The 20,914-nt window shown below is 35.1% G+C and overlaps 1 protein-coding gene across 1 annotated transcript in view; it reads right to left on the bottom strand.

Annotated features, from left to right (window-relative positions):
* Positions 1–10,274: 10,274 nt before the first annotated feature.
* Positions 10,275–20,914, bottom strand: part of IMMP2L (inner mitochondrial membrane peptidase subunit 2) — a 38,707-nt gene continuing 28,067 nt past the window's right edge. The window contains exon 2 of the mRNA XM_069106956.1: positions 10,275–10,382. Within this exon, the coding sequence (XP_068963057.1) occupies positions 10,275–10,382 (108 nt within the window). The remainder of the gene's footprint in view (positions 10,383–20,914) is intronic.

A 20,914-nucleotide genomic window follows, 5' to 3' on the forward strand; every position in this document is an offset into this window, starting at 1 on the left:
CCCAGAAAGCAAAGCACTTATTTAACTTCCATGTCATTACAACCTTAGTACAGTGACCTGCAACCTAGAAGACAGATGACTGTAAAGTGCATAGTGCCTTAGACACAAACAATAACAGAATGAAAAACAGGCAGAAAGCCAAGAAAATCAAGAAAAGGCAATGTGAAAGTAGCTTATAATAAAATATTAAGGACTGGAAAAGGAGATTTTTAAAAAGAAACTTATAAACAACAAATTTAATTTATACTGTTCTGTTTCTATTCTTTGGAGGATAAAAATCTTTCTGCATAATTTTAGGGTTCAAAACAACATATATCTCTCAAAATTTGATGTAGAGCTTTCAATAAAACCACAAAGGGATGGTTCAGTTTTACTTCTCTGGTATTATACAATTTTATCAAGGTCACTACAGGTTTATCAATACAGCTCATTTGCATGACATTAACATTTCTATTTGAATCTCTATTTCTTCTTGATTCTTTATGATTTTCGGTGTTAGTCTATATTTAGAAGAAATGTTCAACAAAACTGCACAAGGCTATATTCAGGAATTCTTTTCCTCTATGTCTTACTTTTAAATTCTGTATCTACTATACACTTGTACAATAAGCTATATTTTTAATAAATGTCATCATATACATTTATTTCAATTTAAAAAAATGCACACAGGAAAAATAACCTTTATGCAATAAACTCACATATATATAAACACTGTATAAAAAACTTTACTTTTATCCAACTTTTACTTTATTTTCAGAGGCAAGTATATATATATATATATATATATATATGCTTTATAAACATATGGAAGCAGAAGTTTTGTACCTAATTTGCAATTATAGTAAAGTCCAATATCACTAACTCCAAGTCTCTCACATCAGTACCTATCTCTCTACTCACACCACAACTACCCAGTCCAGGCCATGATCATCTCTCTCCTCAACTACTGTGGTAATCTCCTGATTGGTCTCCTCACCCCTCTCCAAAGAATTCTCCACACCAACAGATAACGACATAAAGTATTTATTAAGAGCTTATCACTTGACAAGAACCACAGTAAGTAAGTTCTGGGGATAGAAACATAAGGGAGCAAGACTGTCCCTGCCCTCAATAGAAGAAGAAAACATTTAAGGGGCTTTGGGGATAGAGTAACAGCTTAGTAGGCAGAAGATTGAGAAATGGCATGGAGTCTTTGACAAAACAAGGAAAAACACTCCTATTTCATAGCTGTTGCCAAACCAGAAGTGGAAACTAAGAAAATGTGGGGGGAAATGATTCTGTAGCCAGAGTGCGGGTAACATGGTGAGAAAATATCCAAGAAGCAGTGTGGTGGACTGTTTCCAAACAAGACAGAGCAAAGGTTCACATATCAGTACCTGCAGGCAGAATCCAAAGTTACAAAGTGGAGAGATGAGAATACTGCCAAAGTACAGAAAGTATGGTGAAGAGATGGCCAGGATGAGATAGTTGCCAAATGGATATTCCTAAAGCACAGTCAAGTCTAACCATACCATTGCCCTGTTCAAGAAGTTTCAGTGTCTTTTCCTTCTGAGGTTCCTTCACTGATTAATCCTTTCATTCAATCTAAGAACTCTTCATCTTCTCTATTAAACTAGAACATAGGCCAATGGAGATTACTTCTAGCATAAAATGTAAGTTCCTATTTTGTATTTAATGTCTGTTAAAAGAAATCTTTGTTCAAGTCTTTGCCCTCAAAAAGGAAGCAACCTCAAGGCACCAAGGTGTTGAGAGCGCTGGCTCAAAATTCAAGCCATGAGCCAAGACAAATTTCAAAAGAAAAGACAATCATAAGTAGGTAGACATTTCAAAAAGGGGATGGGCTCCTTCTCCCTTGCCACATCATAGGTAAGTGAGATAAGAAGTAAGGAGGATAAAATGAAAGCATATAAAGGACAAAGGGATAGAAGCAAAAGTACATGCCTCAGTCTGGCTGATGCCTTTCTCAACTGACGGATTAGCACATATCTAACAAAGCGTGAATGTTATGGGAATGGGAATTTTAGATCTTGCCCACCCCTACTCCCTTTGATAGGCTTAAGTGCACCTGGAGCCTGTGGCAGGAGGTTTGTTTTTCAGGAGATACTTTATGATTGGGCAGTGGGTCAAGAGGGTTGTGACATTCTCTGAGCCAGGAGAAGGCTATATATACCCTGATGTGAGATTTTGTTTTGGGGCTCACTTTGAGAAGAGTTGTGTGATTTGACCAGATGAGACTCTGGGCAGCCATTGAGCCCCCGGCTTTGAAAACCCAGATGTTGATGCTTCCCTCTCTGGTAACTGACTAGGTATGTATGTAATGGTCAGGCAGCTGGAAGCCTGTCTGCTGATTTGTTTCTCTGTCTGTATTTTTTGTCTGCTTATAACCTCTGTATTCTCTGAAGTTCAGGGTGCTGACCTTTTTCCCCTGAACTAGGTAAATGACATATGTTTGATTAAAGCAAGATTGTTAACCCAAATTGAATTGCTTTCCTTTAGAAAAGCAGATCTAAGAACCTGTGTGAGTAGCCACCCTGAGTATGCTGGGGTGCTTGCTGCTACAGTGAATCAACATAAATTTCAGTTAACTGTTTCTAGACTATCCACATTGATTAGTTACTAGTCTCCCTGGGTCACACTACATTCAAGCTAAAGTGGCCTACTTAATATTCCCCCCAAAACAGCATTCCATCCTCTCCTTCCTCTGGGTCTCTGCTCAAGCCTGGCCTTTTATCAACCTCTAATTCCCTTAAAGGTCTGCCCAACTGCCACCTCCTGCAAGAAATCTATCATAGTTTCTCTAGGGTGTTCTACCCTAACCCACTCAAATTACTTCCTCCTGATTTTGTACAATCTTCTATTGACTTATCTGTGTACATACCACAGTGGAATATAAGCTCCATCAGGGAAAATATTCCCTCATGTTTTGTCTTTGCATTCCTAGGTTACAGCTTGGTATGTGGCACAGAGGAGGCATCCAATAAATGGTTCTCACATTGAAATAAGTCATGTTTCAAATTTATAAGTCAAAATGTGTTAGGTAAAAGTATCCATATTTTTTTAAAGGTTTTGTTAAGCAAAGTAAATGTGAAAGAATTTCAGGGGATAGGTTAAAACTTTTTACAGAGATTTTAAAAATATTAGCATATTAATCATTTGCATGTATAAATGGGTACCATTATTCACAACAGAGTTATAGGTACTTATCAAATAATAGTTGTAATAATAGGATATTGTATCTATGATTTCACTTATATCTGTGGGAACTCTCAGATAAAGAACCAATAAAATTAGCATATTCTGAACCAATAAAAATTAGCATATTCTCTGAAACTTTTAGTTTTTGAGGGAGGTATATAGACATATATTATATATATACACATATATTTAAAGATAGTTTATACGTATACATAATATACATACATATACATTTTATATGTGTGTGTGTATACATGTATATCTTGTGTCACCTAGTAGATTTCTCCCCAGCCTCAAAACACTGTCTCAGGTAGTTCCTCAAGTAACTCCCACCTATACTGGCCAGCTGTACTTATAGAATTTAGTAGTTTGACCCAACTGTGTACCGGCTGAAGCAGCTGTGTATGGGTATCTATCATACATATCCTAGACTCATATGTATACTCCCTGGCTCATCATACACATCCTGTATCCCTTGTTAGTTTAGAACATAAGTTTATTCCCAACAACTATCTTGTCTAGCAATACATTGATGGGGACAGCCTGAGTTTTCCTAGTCAGCCCTGACCTCTAGCTGACTTAGTGAAGTATCAAGCCTAAAACCACACCTCCAGGCAGCACACCCTCAAGCTATTTCCCAGTGAATTCTGGGCAATATGCCTGCACAGTAGATATTAAAAGTGCATGTTCCTTTAAGAACTGACCACTTTAAGAACTGACCACAGGCTGGGGAGAAATGTGATTTTGGAACTGGATATGATTTTACAAACTGTGGTTCAAACCAGGCACTGAAGACCCCCATCAGTTCTGCTTATCTTTTATCTGAAAGTTTTTTTAAACCCTCCTTAAACCCTTGGATTACATAATTCATTTTGTCTATAGAAGAGACCCTAAGACAATTTGACAACTTTTACCTAACATAATTTTTTTTGTGAGAAAGTTACTCCTTAACTCTTCCCTAATCCCACCCTGATTCACCTAGTTAGCATAATTGACATCTGATTTACTAGAGTTATCCTTTATAAACTTTAACTGTAACCCTTTAAGACTGCAGGTTCCCTAAGAACTCTTACCCACTGTAAAGCATAACAATAAACTTATACCATCCTGACAAAGATTGCTTGGGTCCTCGAATTCTTTCCAGACTGAAATCCAGGGACTCTGGTTATTGGGATTCCTGAAACACCCATCGTCCCATGACAGCATCATATGTTCAGTTACTCTAATGAAAAGCTAAATGAGGGGGATATGGAGTATCTCAAAAAGGAATGCCATACTTCACAGACATTCATAACCAATCATTAATATCTACTTTCCCTACTAGAATTACTGCAATAAAACACTTCTGGAACTCTAGGGGAAAAGCTAGCAAAGTTCAGTGGCCAATTCACAGAAGGTATAAATTAGTTTATGTTATAGTAAAACTATTGTCAAGTTTATGCTTGGACTTAACTTGGATATAGCTGAATCTGTGATCTCAGAAAGGGTTCTCCTTCCAAAGATAGATGGCAACCCATCCTCCCCTACCCATACAATGAAACTCTTGTCCATATCCTCTGATAAATCACCAAAAATGGTTCACCCAACATTCTAGGAACTTTCCTCGAGAATTCTACCTTATTTAAATATCAAGGAAGCACATATACTATCCATCAAGTTTCTCTCATTCTCACCTATATTTTTTCATTCATACATTTTGTATGAATGAACTATCTTTTGTGTTGCTTCTCCTGAGCCATTCAGAACTACACTTGCAATCCAGAATATTGCTATTGCAATATGTTGTTTACATCTTCTTCTCCACTGACCTTTGAATGACTCACAACTTCAATTCTTTAGTTACAAGAGCATTCCATGATTTTAGCCACATATCATCACTGGAAAAATAGTAGCTTTAAATAGCTGGTCAATTACTTCAAGGAGAAGCTTGGAATCATTTAAAGAATTATACAGTTTCCCAAAGGCAATCCAGCCCTCTCTCTTCCTTGTATTTTATTCTGGCCATAAATCACCATACATTTTCAGTGACTTTTCTAGATATATAAACCAATGGAAGCATTCTTTGAGTCATCTCTCTAAATGAATATCATAGTCTGGACGATTCATTCTTGCTTTTTCCTCTGTAGATAATTAATCCATTCTTCTGTGAGTGATTTTGGACCTAATTTTGGAGGCTCTGCAATATTTTGGGGATTGATGCAACCAGTACAAAGCTCTATCATCACCTTTAGAGAATCCTTCTTCCATTTATATTCTGCACTGATCACCATTAATTATATTGATAAACACTTTTGATAAAGCATATGTTTTCCTGTTTTATGATTCACATATTAACCAGGGCTGTCAAAATTATCTTTCTTACATCTTTTAATGAATTTTGTATGATTTTGACATGCATGGGAAATGCTGTAGGAGGCTCTGTGGGAGACAGCTCATTAATAAAAGTATAATTCATGCGGCTAGGTGGCACAATGAGTAGAGTGCTGGCCCTGGAGTCAGGAGGACCTGAGTTTGGATCCGGCCTCAGACACTTAACACACACACACACACACACACACACACACACACACACACACACACTAGCTGTGTGACCTTGGGCAAGTTACTTAACCCCAGTTGCCCTCCAAAAAGCAAAAAAAAAAGTATCATTCTACCTTATATTGTGCATTACAATATGAATATCACTCAAGATAATTTTTTAAATTATTATCATAAGTACTACATGCATACTATCACTGTTAAGTGTTGTATATAAATCCATTAATTCAGAATCATATCAATTGTCTTCAGTCATTTCTTTGTGACTCCTTGTGACTTTGTTTGGGGTTTTTTTGGCAAAGATAACAAAATGTTTGCCATTTCCTTCTCCACTTCATTTTATACATGAAGAACTGAGGCAAATGGGTAAGTGACTTGCCCAGGTTCACACAGCTAGTAAGTGTCTAAGGCCAGATTTGAACTCAGGATGAGCCTGATTCCAAACATAGTACTCTATTTACTGTGCCATCTAGCTATGCCAAATGTAGACAATCAATATTTATTATTGAATTATAAATTGCACTTTGGTCAACTATAGATATCATTCCTAAGATACTTTAAGCAAAAATACTATTTTCATGTTGTTATTAGTGGGGGAGGGATTCAATATATTTCATGTAGGAGGCAAAAAAGTATAAATGTTAATATTTTAGCTTCCAGAATAAACTGTCCATCATTATACTGGCCAAATTTTTTGTATTTTTATTCTAAGTTGCTTCCACAAAAAGAGAGCAAAATCTAGTGGGAAGCAGACTGAAGAAGAGGATTCCACCAAGAGAGTCCCACCTCCCTTTTCTCTCAGAGAAGCAATTACATATGAAAACATTTTCCATCCCACACACATATACACACATACACACACATTCCACATCCCAAAAGTATTCTGTTTTGACAACCTCTATTGTATAAAATGGTATCACTATTAAGTGTTATTTTCAAAGGCTATGTAATTTTAATGTATACATTCAAGTCTCTATTATATAATACTTTAATTTGAAAATGAATCTTTACTCATTTATACATCTGAGAAAACAGCAAGCTAAATTTTATATTTATCTTTTTAAGTTTTATAATCAAATCACATTTCTACAAGTCAATGTATATCTTACATATAAAATTCCTGATTTACTGAGCACCATTAGCCATCCTATAGTCATACTCATATATGTAATAAAAGAAATACACTCACTTATTTCCAAATCTAGATTGAAAGTACATTACCAATGCAATCCAATTTCTACCCTTTTATCAAACTGAAAAGTTCATATCACTTGCATAACCAAATAGGTATTTGTTCCAAATAATATTTTTTCATATAAAATTTTAAAGTCAATTGGGGTTGTGGCATCCCAAGTATACCATCATGAGAAAAGAACAATAAATAATTTCAAGGCCAAGAAAACCCAAAATGAGGTCTTGAAGAGTCAGACAAATTTAAAACAACTGAACAAAAACAGAAAATTCCAATAGTTTAAAGATTTTTTTCTTCCACTTTGAAAAAAAGAAAATGAACATTGTTTAACAACCATTTTTAAATTATAGCCCTTAAGTACCTTTTCAAGAAAAAGTTATTTAGTAATCTGTTTTATACTCTAGTTCAGAACACTTATTAGGGTAATACAATACTCTACCACTAAGTAATACTTCAGATTACTATACATCTCATTAGCATGCAGCTTCATGTTTGAATATGGTCAGTCACATAATTAAATATAACCTGTGAGAACAAAGAAATATTTCAGTAGATATCCACTAACCATGTGTGTGTAGTGTGTGTGTCTAATATTATTATACATACAATATTAACATGATGTCTTTGGAGTATATTTTACACCACCTTTCTTACACCATCTCTCCTTCATGTACTCTGCAGTCTAGTGACAAATGCCTCCTTGCTGTTTCTCACACAAGACACTCTATCTCCTGACACAAGCATTTTCACTGGTTCTCAGCCATTCCTGGAATGACAGTGGAGACTATCTTTCACCATTCTTTGTATCCTCAAAACTTAGTATAGTGCCAGGAACATAGTAGGTACTTAATAAATGTTTATTGACTGATGAGAAACACAGAAAGCATAGATAAATTCTGAAAACTAGTCCTTAATTAATATCACAATATTTTGTTTCTACCATTGCCTTTACCACTATTGCTGACAAACAGCAAAATGACTAATTTTGATATTCATATTTTGACTTTGCCCTTGTAGAATCTCTGACAACAAGGCCAACTGTAGACAGCAAGTTGATGAAAAATGTAGATGAGAAGGCCTGGTTAGTGTTTTAAAGAGAAAAATAGTTCTCAAATAATCAAGAGCTCATTTTAATTCAATACCAAAAGCAGACTTAGTTATAAATGTCAAATATATTAGTCTTCTAATGTGTATACTTCTGAATTGCTAAAACAAGCCAGTATTTCCTCTCATATTCAAATGCTACCTAGTTCACAGATGCTAAGTATGTACTAGTCATATTGCAGAAGTATTCCATAGAGTCTAATAATTCATAAGTAACAAATAACCAAACAAAAAAGCATCTTGAAAGAGATTGAACAGACTAAAGTTTAGTTTGTTACCTGGTATGAGCTTGAATCAGTACACATAAGGTTTATGTCAGACATTTAACTACTTAAAAAAAAAAACATGTGTGGTATCAAATATTTCTTAGCTATCATCATAAATCAAAATGAATCAACCAAGTGCCCATTTTCCACATATAGAAGCTTAAAATCGACATTCCTAGAAACAAGCATACAAAAGAACTATAAATGAAAAGTGAACAAGTATATTAAATAAATAATTGTTATGCTATGCAAAGATAGAGATAAAACTGCAATGGTCCATAAGGGATATGGAAGCTCCATGATTAGGTTAGGTGATGTTGGAGAAAAATTACTCTTGTTTATTTGTTTTTAAAAAGTCTCTTAAGTGAATAAAAGTAAAACTAAATATAAGTTTGGTTAGATATTCTTATATCACATAGGGATATATAGATTAACTAAATTTAAAAGGAAGACTTCAGGAGTCATTCATTTTATCCATCCTAAACTTTATCATGTCTCTAAATTGATCTATAGAGTAAATATCTGTCAACTTCAATTTTTGCTTCTAATATTAATTTCTTTTGGATTTCTCTTCTTGCTTGGTAAAGACAACATACTGTTCAAGAAAAGAGAAAGGAACAAAATATTCCACAGTTGTACATGAGCATTATGTGACTTACTCCACTTGAGCAGTTATCCTTTCCATCAACAACTAAGTAGGCAGGTAACCTTGCCAAAGAAAAGACAAAAGGACACAGAGCCTTGGACAGGGAAACTCAACATGTTGAGGACTGGTAAGGAGGTTTATGACTTATGAAATAAAAATATCCTCTACAGATGGAACCAGTGTTAGGAAATAGTCCAACACATAAAGAATCATTCCTGGGTTTCTGTTAATCAAAATCCCAAACATTTTCTGATGCTATAATTAATAATCTACCAATTCTAGGCAGCATGTTTTTAAATAAATATTAAAAGCACAACTTGTGAGGAAATATGCTCTTGTAGAATTACTTAAGTATGGGCAAGTAATTAATAGAAACTTATTGTCCAAGTAGCTTATATATCATCACAAAACATTAAAATTTCTAGGTCAAGAATCAGAAAGATAAGGTTTTCTGGCATGCATACATACACACATGCAAACATCACCATTTTTTCCATTGCTACTATATAGAATGTTAGTAACATTACTACATTAATTGCCACCTCAGGGGAACAAAAGCTGGTCTATAACAAAAAGGTATATACTAAACCATATAATTCCCCCAAATCAAAAGAAATGAAGCAGGTACTATTACAATCTACCTGTTATGAAATTTATTTTTGAAAAGAAAAAATTTAAACTTAAACTATCCAAGCATATACTATGAATTTTTTTTATATCATTGTGTCAGATATGTGTACTTTGGCATTCCTTTCTACATTAGAACTTGAATAAGGTTTTTGTCCTCTACAAATCTCAAAGGTTTTCAACAGACATACAGTGCCACCTTTTGGTTTCACATACATAGGCCTTATTCTTTTCCTCATATGATTCATACAAGTGAGTAAATGTGTGTATTGTGTCATAGAATTCCATGATACACTTTCTAGAAATATGATTAAAAAACCTATATATTTAGTACATATGTATTATTATAAGTGGGGTGAGAAAAAAGCAAAAAAAATTAAAAGCTTGTCATCAATTGTATTAAGTACTACTACTGTAAAATTTCTAATTATGTTATTATATAATTACTATAATAACTACATCTATTAACTACAAAAATCTCAGTGCATGCATTATTTTTGATATGAAGGAAACAAATATTTCTTCCAGAAATTAAAGGTAAAGTTGCTACTTTCTCAATGCTAACTAAAATATATGTCATATTTAAAGATACATAATTTACTTTATTGCTAACAAACGATCTTTTATGAACACTGGACTGTACATAGAAAGCAAAACATATTATCTTTCATTATAAATAAAAGAAATAAAAATGTTTCACTCTTACTTACACCAATGACACAATATCACCACGTTGCACCTCATAATTCCTAATTTTCCAGTGGTTCAAAAGCACTACATCACATGCCTGGCTCCATCCAGGATTCAAAGAAGGCTTAAAAAAAAAAAAGAGGGAGTTATTCAATAATACTGCATTGGTCTGTGCTCTTATCAATGTGGATATTCCCTCCATTGGCATATGTGTATGTCACTCATATTTTCATGTATCATAACTATAACATTCCACTAGAGTGAACAAAAATAATTTTTTCAAGTATTATCATTTCTAATGAATTCGAGTTCTATAAAAACTCCAATGACAATGGAGTTTTCCAAAAGGCTAAATACTAATGCAAAGATGATGAGTCAAAACTAAACAAAAAAAACTGATAGATAAATAGATTATGGATACAGAGTAGAATCAATGATGGATGGATAGATATATAAACAGACAAATAATTATATTTAGGTTCATGGATTTAGAGATGGAAGAGATCTCATGTGATTTAGGCCAAGTTTCATTTTACTGATGCCCAAAAAGGTTAAGTTACCTGTCCAAGTAAATAAGAATTTGTCCTGTGCTTGCAATGTGCCAGACACTGTGCTAAGGCATACCACTATGTGCACTCAGGATACAAAGAAATAGGGGAGGGGGCGGCTAGGTGGCGCAGTGAGTAAAGCGCGGCCCCAGAGTCAGGAGGACCTGAGTTGGGTTCCAGCCTCAGACACTTAACACCCACACAAAAAAAAACTAGCCATGTAACCTTGGGCAAGTTACTTAACCCCAATTACCCTCCAAAAGGCCAAAAAAAAAAGAGGGGGAAAAAAAGACCTTGCTGTGAAGAAGCTTACATTTTAATGGGGAAATAACATCTGTAAATCAGGTCTTAGAAGACAATGACTACAACAGCTAGTATTTTTACAGCACCTTAAGATTCATGAAGCACTTTACATATGTTACTTTATCCTCAAAACAACCCTTGGAGGTAGGTACTATTGTCACCTCAGTTTTATAGATGAGAAAACTGGGGCTGAAAGAGGTTAATTGATGAACCTAGGGTCATATTGTTGATGTCTGCAGTAGGGTTCAAATGCAGCCCTTCCTGACTCCAAGTCCAACACTAGGCACTGTGCCACTGAGCTGAGCCACTGAGAACAGATGAAAGGCAACCTTCAAAAGGCTAGCACTAAAGGTAACAGGAGAGTCCTCCTGAAGAAGGTGGCATGCGACCTGAGTCGTAAAGGACGTCAGAGATGATAAGAATCAAAGACTGGTATGAAGAACATTCAGGCACGGCAGACAGCCAGTGAAAAGCTAAGGATATAGGAGATAGAATGTACTATACAAGGACAAGTAAGACAGGATGGCTGTATCACAGAATTCATGGAGGGAAGCAAAATGCAAGAACACAAATGAGTCAGTCAATAAGATTAATTAAGCACTTGCTATATGCTAGGAAATATATTAAGCACTATACAAAGCAAGGCAAAAGGCAGTACCTGCTCTCAAGGAGTTCAGAGTCAAATGAAGGAGACAGGAAAAATTGGAAATAATCAACAAAGGCAGGCATTAGCATTAAGAAATATCAGGAAAGACTTCCTGTAAATAGTGGAAATTTGACTAAGATTTGAAGAAAGTCAGAGGCAGAGATGAGAAGGGAGAGAATTCTAAGCATGGGGAACAACACATGAAAATGCCCAGAGCTGGTAGACGGTGTGTCTTATGCAAAGAAATACAGGGAAGTCAGTGCCATTGGAACTCAAAGTGAATGGTAAGGAGGAGGGGAGAGTGAAAGGAATAAGAAGACTGGAAAGTAGAAGGTATAAAAAGACTGGAAAGTTGTAAAGAATTTTAAGTCCCAAAGAAAGGATTTCATATTTGTGATAGAAGTGATAAAGAAACACTGGGGTGACCAGGTAGCACAGCGAGTAAGAGCACAGGCTCCAGTGTTGGGATGACCTGGGAATCAAATCTGGACTCAGATACTCAGCACCACACCCAGAAATAACTGGATAACTAACTGGCTGAGCAAGTCACTTAACCCCGATTGCTTTAAAAAAAAAAAAGAAACACTGGAGATTATTCAGTGTTGGGGTGGAGAACAGGGTAACAAGATCATACCTACACTTTAGGCAGATACTTTGGTCAATGTTTGGAGAATAGACTGGAGTAGGAAGAGATGTGGCTGGGAGACCTACATATAATACAGGCTATTGCAATAGTCGAGACATGAGGCAATGAGGGCCTGGCCCAAGGTAGTGTCAGAGGAGAGAAGGGGGCGTATATGAGAGATATCACAAAAGTAACATTGATAGACCTTGGCAACAGATCAATATGGAGGAGTAAAAGGATAAGAGAAAGCAAAGAATCAAGGATAACACCAGTGCTTTTCAGCCTGGAGGACTGAGAGGATAGTGGTACTATCACTCTGTATCTACATAGTGGTAATATCACTATATATAGGAAAGTGTTTCCATCAACTGGGAAATAGCTGAACAAGTTATAGTGGTATATGAAGGTGAATGGATACTATTGGGCTGTAAGAAATGATGAATGGGATGGTTTCAGAAAACATGGGAAGACTTGTGTGAATTAATACAAAGTAAAGTAAGCACAACCAATAGTACAATTTTTACAATACCAACAATATCTTTGAAAGACTTTGGAACTCTGATCAACATGATCTACCAGAAATCCAAAGGACTCACAATTGTTACCTTCTGTCTTCTTCCAGATAAAGGACTGAGGACTCAAGATTACAGATTAAAACATATTTTTTTCTTTATGGATTTTTTTGCTTGACTATACATATATGTGTGTATGTGTATTTATATACATACACATATATATACATATATATCTATATATACCAGTTTTGTTTTTCCTGCCTTCTCAATGGGTAAGAGTAAGACAGGGTGAGGAGAGAGCAAGACAACTCAGAATTGAAAATAATATAAAATTCAATTTTAAAAATCAGTAATAAGGAAGTTGGGATAAAGGGAATATTTGGGGGAAAAGATAATTAGTTCCATTTTTGTCATTTTGAATTTAAAATATCTATGAAACATCTAGTTTGAGATGTCTAATATACACTTTCAGGAAAATCACCATCATTTGGTGGCTGAATAGAGGATAGATTGGACTGAGAAGAGACTTGAAGCAGGTACAGCCACTAGCAGGTGATTGTGATAGCCTAGGTATATGGTGATGAGGGTTGGAAAAGGGGTTGTGGCAGCGTCAGAGGAGAGAAGACAGTACATATGAGAGATGCTGCATAGGTGAAATTGACAGGCCTTGGCAACAGGTTAGACATAAGGGAGATAGCGAGGAATCTAGAATGATTCCTTGGTTGCAAGCCTGAGAGACTGAAAGGATAATATATATAGCCCTCTACAGTAACAGGGAAGTTAGGAGGTAGGGAAGGGCTTCAGGGGGAAAAATAATCCTGTTTGGTATATGTTTAATTTAAGATGTCTACTAGACATCCAATTTGAGATGTTTAAAAGGTAGCTGGAGATATGAGCTTGCAGGTCAAAAGAGAGGTTGAAGCAGGGTAGGCAGATTTAAGAATCATCAGCGCAGAAATGATAATTACATCATCCATGGGAGCTAATGAGATTGCCAAATGAAGTAGTATAGAGACCAAAGAGAAGAGAGTTCAGGACAGAGCCCTGAGGGACACCTGGTTACAGGGTTTGATGGATGAAGATACAGCAACAGAGTCTGAGAAGGAGCAGTTAGATAGGCAGGCGGAGAACCAGGAGAGAGTGGTGACCTGAAAACATAAAGAGAAGAGGGCATCAAGGGGGAGAGTGTCAAAAAGTGTCAAAAGCTACAGAAAAGACAGACAGGGAGAATAAGGCTAGAGAAAAGGCTGTTGGAGTTGGCAACTAAGTGATCATTGGTAACTCTGAAAAGAACAGTTTCAGTGGAAGGAAATCAGGCAGAAGTTAGAGTATAAGGAGTTAAGAGAAGAGTAAGATGGGATAAAGCAGAGGTGCCTATTGCAGACTGCCTTTTTGATTTTAGCTACAATGGGCAGAAGAGATATAGAATGACAGTAGAAAGCCAAGGATTAAGTGAGGGCGTTGGTTTTTTTTAGGATGGAAGAGATACAAGCATATTTGTAGGCAGTAGGGAATGAACCAGTAAACAAGGAGAGAAAAAAAACAAACCTGTTAATGGAAATGTGGTGGAATGTGACTGCTTGAACAAGTAGAAGAGTTACTACTGGTAAGGAGTAAGGCCACTGGAGTTTCTTGACAGGGGGTTGAGCCTGAGCTTTAGGAAAGGCAGACTTTGGTTGCTGCATGGAGGATGGACTTTATGGAGAAATTTGAGGTAAACACCACCAGCAGGCTATTGCAATCATCCAGGTGTGAGGTAATGAGGGCCTGAACCAAAGTGGTGGCATTGTCAGAGAAGAGAAGGCAGCAAATTCAAGAGATGTGGCAAAAGTGAGATAGGCCAGATATGGTAATATAATGGATATTGGTGGTAAGAAATAGTGAGAAGTTGGTGGCAAGCCTGAGGGACTTAGAGGATGATGTTGTCCTCTACAGTAATAGGGAAGTTAGGAAGAGGGAGAATTTAGGGGTGAAGATAATGAGTTCAGTTTTAGACATGTAGATCCTTATAACCTGACCATTGTATAATGTGAAAGTATTTACAGATCCTATACTTGATAATAAGCCGCCATGGCGGGGGGAGGGGGACAAAATGTGAAATTCAAGGAATTGTGGAATTGAATCCTGTAAACTAAAAGGAAACAAACAAATTAATAAATTTAAAAAAAAGATTTCTACTGAACATCCAGCTTGAGATAACAGAAAGGCAATTGGAGATATGAGATAAGGGGTATGAGGTCAGTAGAGAGGGTAGGGTAAAATAGGTAAATTGGAGAATCATCAACATAGAGAAGGTAATTAGCAGCATAGTGAATAGGGGAGAATGAGACAAATGTTATCTCGACAGTTATCCAGGATTGAGGTATGTAAAATAGGGCATGTTTGCCAGTGAGAGAGGGAAAAAGGGATTCAAGAACAATGAATAGTGTAGAGTTGAATTCATTCTCTAGGAATTCAAGATTGGGAAGCAGAGTCAGAATTCAAGCCCAGAAACTTATACAAATCAATCACTTTTTACTATCCCATACTGATTGCATATTTATTACAAAAGAAATATTTTCTCATCTTCTATTCTACTGTAATATAAGTTTGGTAAAGCAAACTATCTCAGTCTTTACCAAAACTCACTAAAGACATGGGACAATATTCCACTGAAAGCAAAATAATCAATCAATTTTTCCCTTGTCATGCTGATATTCTTTTTTCACAGAAGCAACAAGGGGAACTATAATTTGGATTTTATCTAAAATGGGAAAATTCAACCAGGAAGAAGTGAAGAGTACCCTCAAAGAAAGTGACCATAATATCCAAGGCAAAGATCTAGATATAGAGAGACATGAGTTTTAGACTCTAAGAAAGCAGATTTGGAAAAAGTTCTGATTGCTATATTCAGATACACAATTGGTATGATTACCAAAAGCAAAAGTTTAAAAAAAAGAAAAAAGAAATTACCCCTCAAAAAATTTGGAAAGCTTTCACAAATAAAATTTTAGCAATACAATAATAAAAGAGAAAGGAGTTCTCCTCATAGCTTGCCCACTTCCTAGCTGCTCTTGACCTCATGTTTTCCACCTGTAAAAAAATATGTGATCATGTGATCAGCAAGATGCCTTCTACTCCTAAAATTCCATAATTCTATGAAAATCAGGATTGTACTTTTCTTTGTCCAATAGAATTAGCATAACTGTAAAAATGAGTGAGAAATACTAGACTATTAATAATCACTCCAGGATTTTGCTTTTGAAATGGCTTCGGTAATTTCATCTTAGCTTTACACTCATTAAATTATCACAGTGCATATCTGGTTTTGGTCAACATAGCTAATCTCAAAAGCACTGAAGTTCTTCTCTTTACAGAATTTGAAAATCAAAACTCCCTGCTCTTGAAATTTAAGAACTGGAACCTAATATTATGTTATACTGTTAAAAAAAAAGTTTTAGAATATCAATTAATTTGGCTTCATAGATCCTTATATAATTATAATTTTGGAGCAACTTAACACCATGGAGAAGCAAGGTATTTTGCTTTCACCTTTTGTGTTTCTTCATTTAATGTTAACATAGATCACTATAAGCTGACTTTTATTTATGCAGACAATGGAATTTCTTAATTTAACTAGATGCACTATATTTATGTATGTGGGGGTGGGGTGTATACACATTCATATATATGTATATATATGTATGTATGTATATTTTTTCTAAAACAGTTTGTCTTTCTTTTTATTTCCATTGAGGGAGAAGGGGGAAGAATAGTTGTAAAAAAAAAGAGTTGCTGAAACATTTTTAAATGCACAGAAGATGATAGAAGGCCATAAGTTAAGTAAACAAGTTACATGTTAAATTTAAGTACTTGAAAGGAAAGAGATTCACATTTTCATGGACATTCATTTTCTGCCCTACTTTATATATAAAATTCTCTCTTCATTTGTCTGTTAAGAATTAAAATATATATATATATATATATATATATATATATATATATAAAATAAACTGTTGACTGGCCAATGCCAGAGGGATGGTCTTGAACTGCTCCCTGAGAGGAAGGATCAAATGCATCATGAAGGTTCTTAAGGCTATGTCCCTTAGAATTTTATATGAATGCTAACTCAGGCTCTTTAAGAGAAGGGGAATCAATTGCCAATATAAAATATCCAAACAAGGAGAGAAAAGCCTTAATTAATAATATAGCTGGGTACAAATAGATATTATAGATATAGACACATATAAAGGAGATACAGATACATATTATTAGACATTTATTTGTACAGAAATATTATTATATGTTATACTATATTTTTGTGCATATATATTTTTTCTAGCAAGCAATATCAATTCCATTACTTTCCCCAGAGGAAGGATGTCATTTTCAGTTATAAAACTTTAAACTACAAATACATCATCCATATGTAAAACAAAGGTCATAGAAACTACAAAACAGATAATATGAAATGAACCATGACATTCATAGTTTAATGGACCCTACAACATCTGGCATAGTAGATAGAGTGATAGTTTTATAATCAGGAAGACCTGGGTTCAAGTGGTACCTCTGACATATATTGGCTGTATGATCCTGAGAAAGTCATTTAATCTCTCAATACCCTAGGAAACTACCCACGCTTATCAGTTTCAGAACAGTTACTGCTGTGCCCTGGTAGAGGGCATTTTCTCACCTCCTAGCACTTCCCTTCATAAACAAATACAAGTGTACAAACCAAAAATAATATATAAGTAAAGCAGAACACTCTAAAAGTGTTACTGACTTATTCATAGTTTGGAACTGCAATGAGTCATTCATTTTTCATCCTCTTAATTCCTGGTTTTACTATCCTGTTTAAAAGAGGTTTATAAACCTATCTAGGTGCTCTTTATTAAAACATTATTTTAAAATTTTTATATTTCAGTTACCCTCTATCTAAACCATCTTCAATCTGAAATCATGGAAACTAAATAGAAAGACCAAAGTATTTAGCTTTCCTGATCTGCTATCATGACACTGAAATGCTTTTATCAAATATAAAATGTTTTTTTTCTCACTAGTGAACCAAAAAACTAGAAAGATAACTCATATTAATTATAATATAAATCTGGGGGCAGCTAGGTGGTGCAGTGAATAGAGCACCCGCCCTGGAATCAGGAGGGACCTGAATTCAAATCTGGCCTCAGATACTTAACACAAAAACTAGAAGTGTGACCTTCGGCAAGTCACTTAACCCCAACTGCCCTCCCAAAAAAGCAAAAAAAAAAAAAAAAAAGAGAGAGAGAATTATAATAGAAATCATCTATGCATAAATAATGCAGTGTAAACAGCCAATAAGTCATTAACTATTTTTACATGCATAGGGAAAGTTCCTACTTATACCACAATAAAGTAGCCATATGAACAATGTCTCCACATGTAAAAGATCTACATGTTAACAATCTTTACTATTGCCAAAAGATTCAAATTTTTTGCCAATAAATTTTGCTTTTTTGGGTTTTTTTTTTTTACCATTCTCTTATGGATTGCCTCTAAGAAACCATTTTCCTTCCAGCATGGTTTCTTAAAGTAAAGAAATGTATTTGGAGTTGGGTTACATAGAAAGAGAAATTAGAACAATTTTATAAGTCTTCATTGAGGCTGATATAGCTGCCAGTAAACTAGCTCAAATAAGTAAAACACTCATAAGATGCCTATATTTAGCAATAGAGTAAGAAGCTTCCAAGTTAGAAGTGTTGGAAAAACATCTAAAACAAAATCTTTTCAATTGTAATAAAAGTATAATTGGACTAGACAATCAATATTTATTGAATACCTCCTCAACACACAGTTTTAAGTGTTGTGGGAGATACGACACCTACCCAATAAGGAACTTGAAATCTACTGGTCTTTCCACTTCATCCTGTCCTCCTGCCCCTGACCATCTAGAACTCCCCTGGGATAGCTGGGAGGCAGAAAGACCCACCTCCCCAGGCAGGCAACCTGGAGACACAATTACTGGATACCCAGAAAAGACAGTTCTTTCCTCCAAAGTCCTTGGAATTTTCAAGTGGTACGCAACAGAAACTGATGTGGTTTTGTCAGTGGAAATGGCATTAACCATCTGCTTTGTCACTGTAGCATGAGAATTATGGGACTTTTCCCTCTGACTTCAGCGGAAACCTCCTACATGTGTTGTCTCCCCCATTTGAGTGTGAGCCCCTTGAAAGCTGAGACCGTTATAACATGTCTATTTGTATCCCCAGTGCTTAGCACCATGCTTTAAAGAGTAAGTTCTTAATAAATGTTTTTTAATTAATTCACTTTTATGAAATAAGCAAAAAGCAATGCAAAATAGTGTACATTCTTGTGCTAAATAGCTGTTATTAACTATAAATGCTACTAAAGAAGTTCAGAGAAGACTAAAAAAAGTATATTCTGGTAGAGTTAGGAAAATTTCATTGGGGAAGATAAAATCTGAACGGGGCCTTGAAGGATGGATCAAAATTGGGAAGGGAATTGATAATGAGCGTGGCATATATGAGGATAATATGGAGACTGGCATAGAGTTCATGATGGAAAGAGAAAATAAAATGAGTAAGTAGAGTGCGATTAAACTATGAAGTCTTTAAAAACATAGAGGTGTTTCCAAAACAAGATGAAAAATGTGATCTTCAGTAAAATTAGTCTCATGTATAAGATTTCAAAATTTAAAAAAAAAATGGAATCAGGGAAACTAACTAGATATTGCCTTAATTCAGGAATGAAATTTGAAATCTCTCTCTCTCTCTCTCTCTATATATATATATATGTATTTATCATATACATGAAATCTATCTACATAATACATGAATTCAGAAAAAGAAAGATCTTTCCCCTTAACATCATTCAATACTTCTCAGTATCATAGACATGTTAATGGGAGAAATAGGAAGAGGGCATTTCATAAATAATGAAAAAAATGAACAAGTGCAGCTTGCTTCCCTGTACTAATTCATTTCTTTTTTTTTTTTTTGCTTTTTTTTTTTTTTTAAAGGCAGGGCAATTGAGGTTAAATGCCTTGCCCAAGGTCTCATGGCTAGTAAGTGTTAAGTGCCTGAGGCTGGATTTGAACTCCTGATTTCAAGGCTGGTGCTTTATTTACTGCGCCACCTAGCCGCCCCATACTAATTCATTTCTTACCAAGCAGTCTGATTGTTACTGCTAAGATTCATTGAGAGTAGAAGGGAAAGGGCTAATATACAGAATTGAAAGTATCAATTTGGTCCTGATTTACTATTTTATATAAAAATTACATTAAATGACAAAAAAAGCATATGTATCAGATTTCAAAAGAAAACAATGGAATCAGGGGAACTAACTAGAAAGATACTGTCTTAATTCAAATATGAGTTATGGGGAGCTGAACTAGTTTGAAGATAGGAACAATGGGGATTAATCCAAGACCTAATTCAAAAATGGATCAGAAATGTATAGTCTTCAAGGTCCTGTGTCCAAAGGAACAAAAAACACTAATGGTTCTATTTGCATCCAAATAAGATTAAGTTCTACTTGGGAGAAAACAGAAGGCTATTAACACCTCCTTAAGGGATGATCATACTTCAAAGACAGAAACCTGAAGAAGGGCCAATCATTGAGAAAATGCAGGAGCAGGGAGAGAGAAAAAAGAACTAAGAAAATTTCTTATTAATTGGGTCTAAGAAAGAATGAAAATATGTAGAGGGCTCAAAAAGAGTCTGTGGTAAGAAGGACTACATCTGGCATTAGATTCACCAAACCTCTCAATTCTTTTGTAGACCACAGTCTCAAATAAAAATAATACATGATGCAAGGAACACTTTGCGATTTTCATTATGTTCTACTCAATTTATTTTAGAAAATCTGTAAAGGCTGTAATGGTTCAAAATGATTTAATTGATTTTTTAAAACGCATATTTAAGATCACATAACCAATAAGATTATATATTGCTTTCAGCAATCCACAGCAACCCAAAAACCTCAGGAGAAATAATTATCTACCATTATGCAAGTACCAGAAGTTGCATCCCCAAGATAAGG

The sequence above is a fragment of the Petaurus breviceps genome, unplaced genomic scaffold, assembly GCF_028583685.1.
Source record: "Petaurus breviceps papuanus isolate PSGF00001 unplaced genomic scaffold, PetGlider_PUasm1.0 84, whole genome shotgun sequence".
NCBI lineage: Eukaryota > Metazoa > Chordata > Mammalia > Diprotodontia > Petauridae > Petaurus > Petaurus breviceps.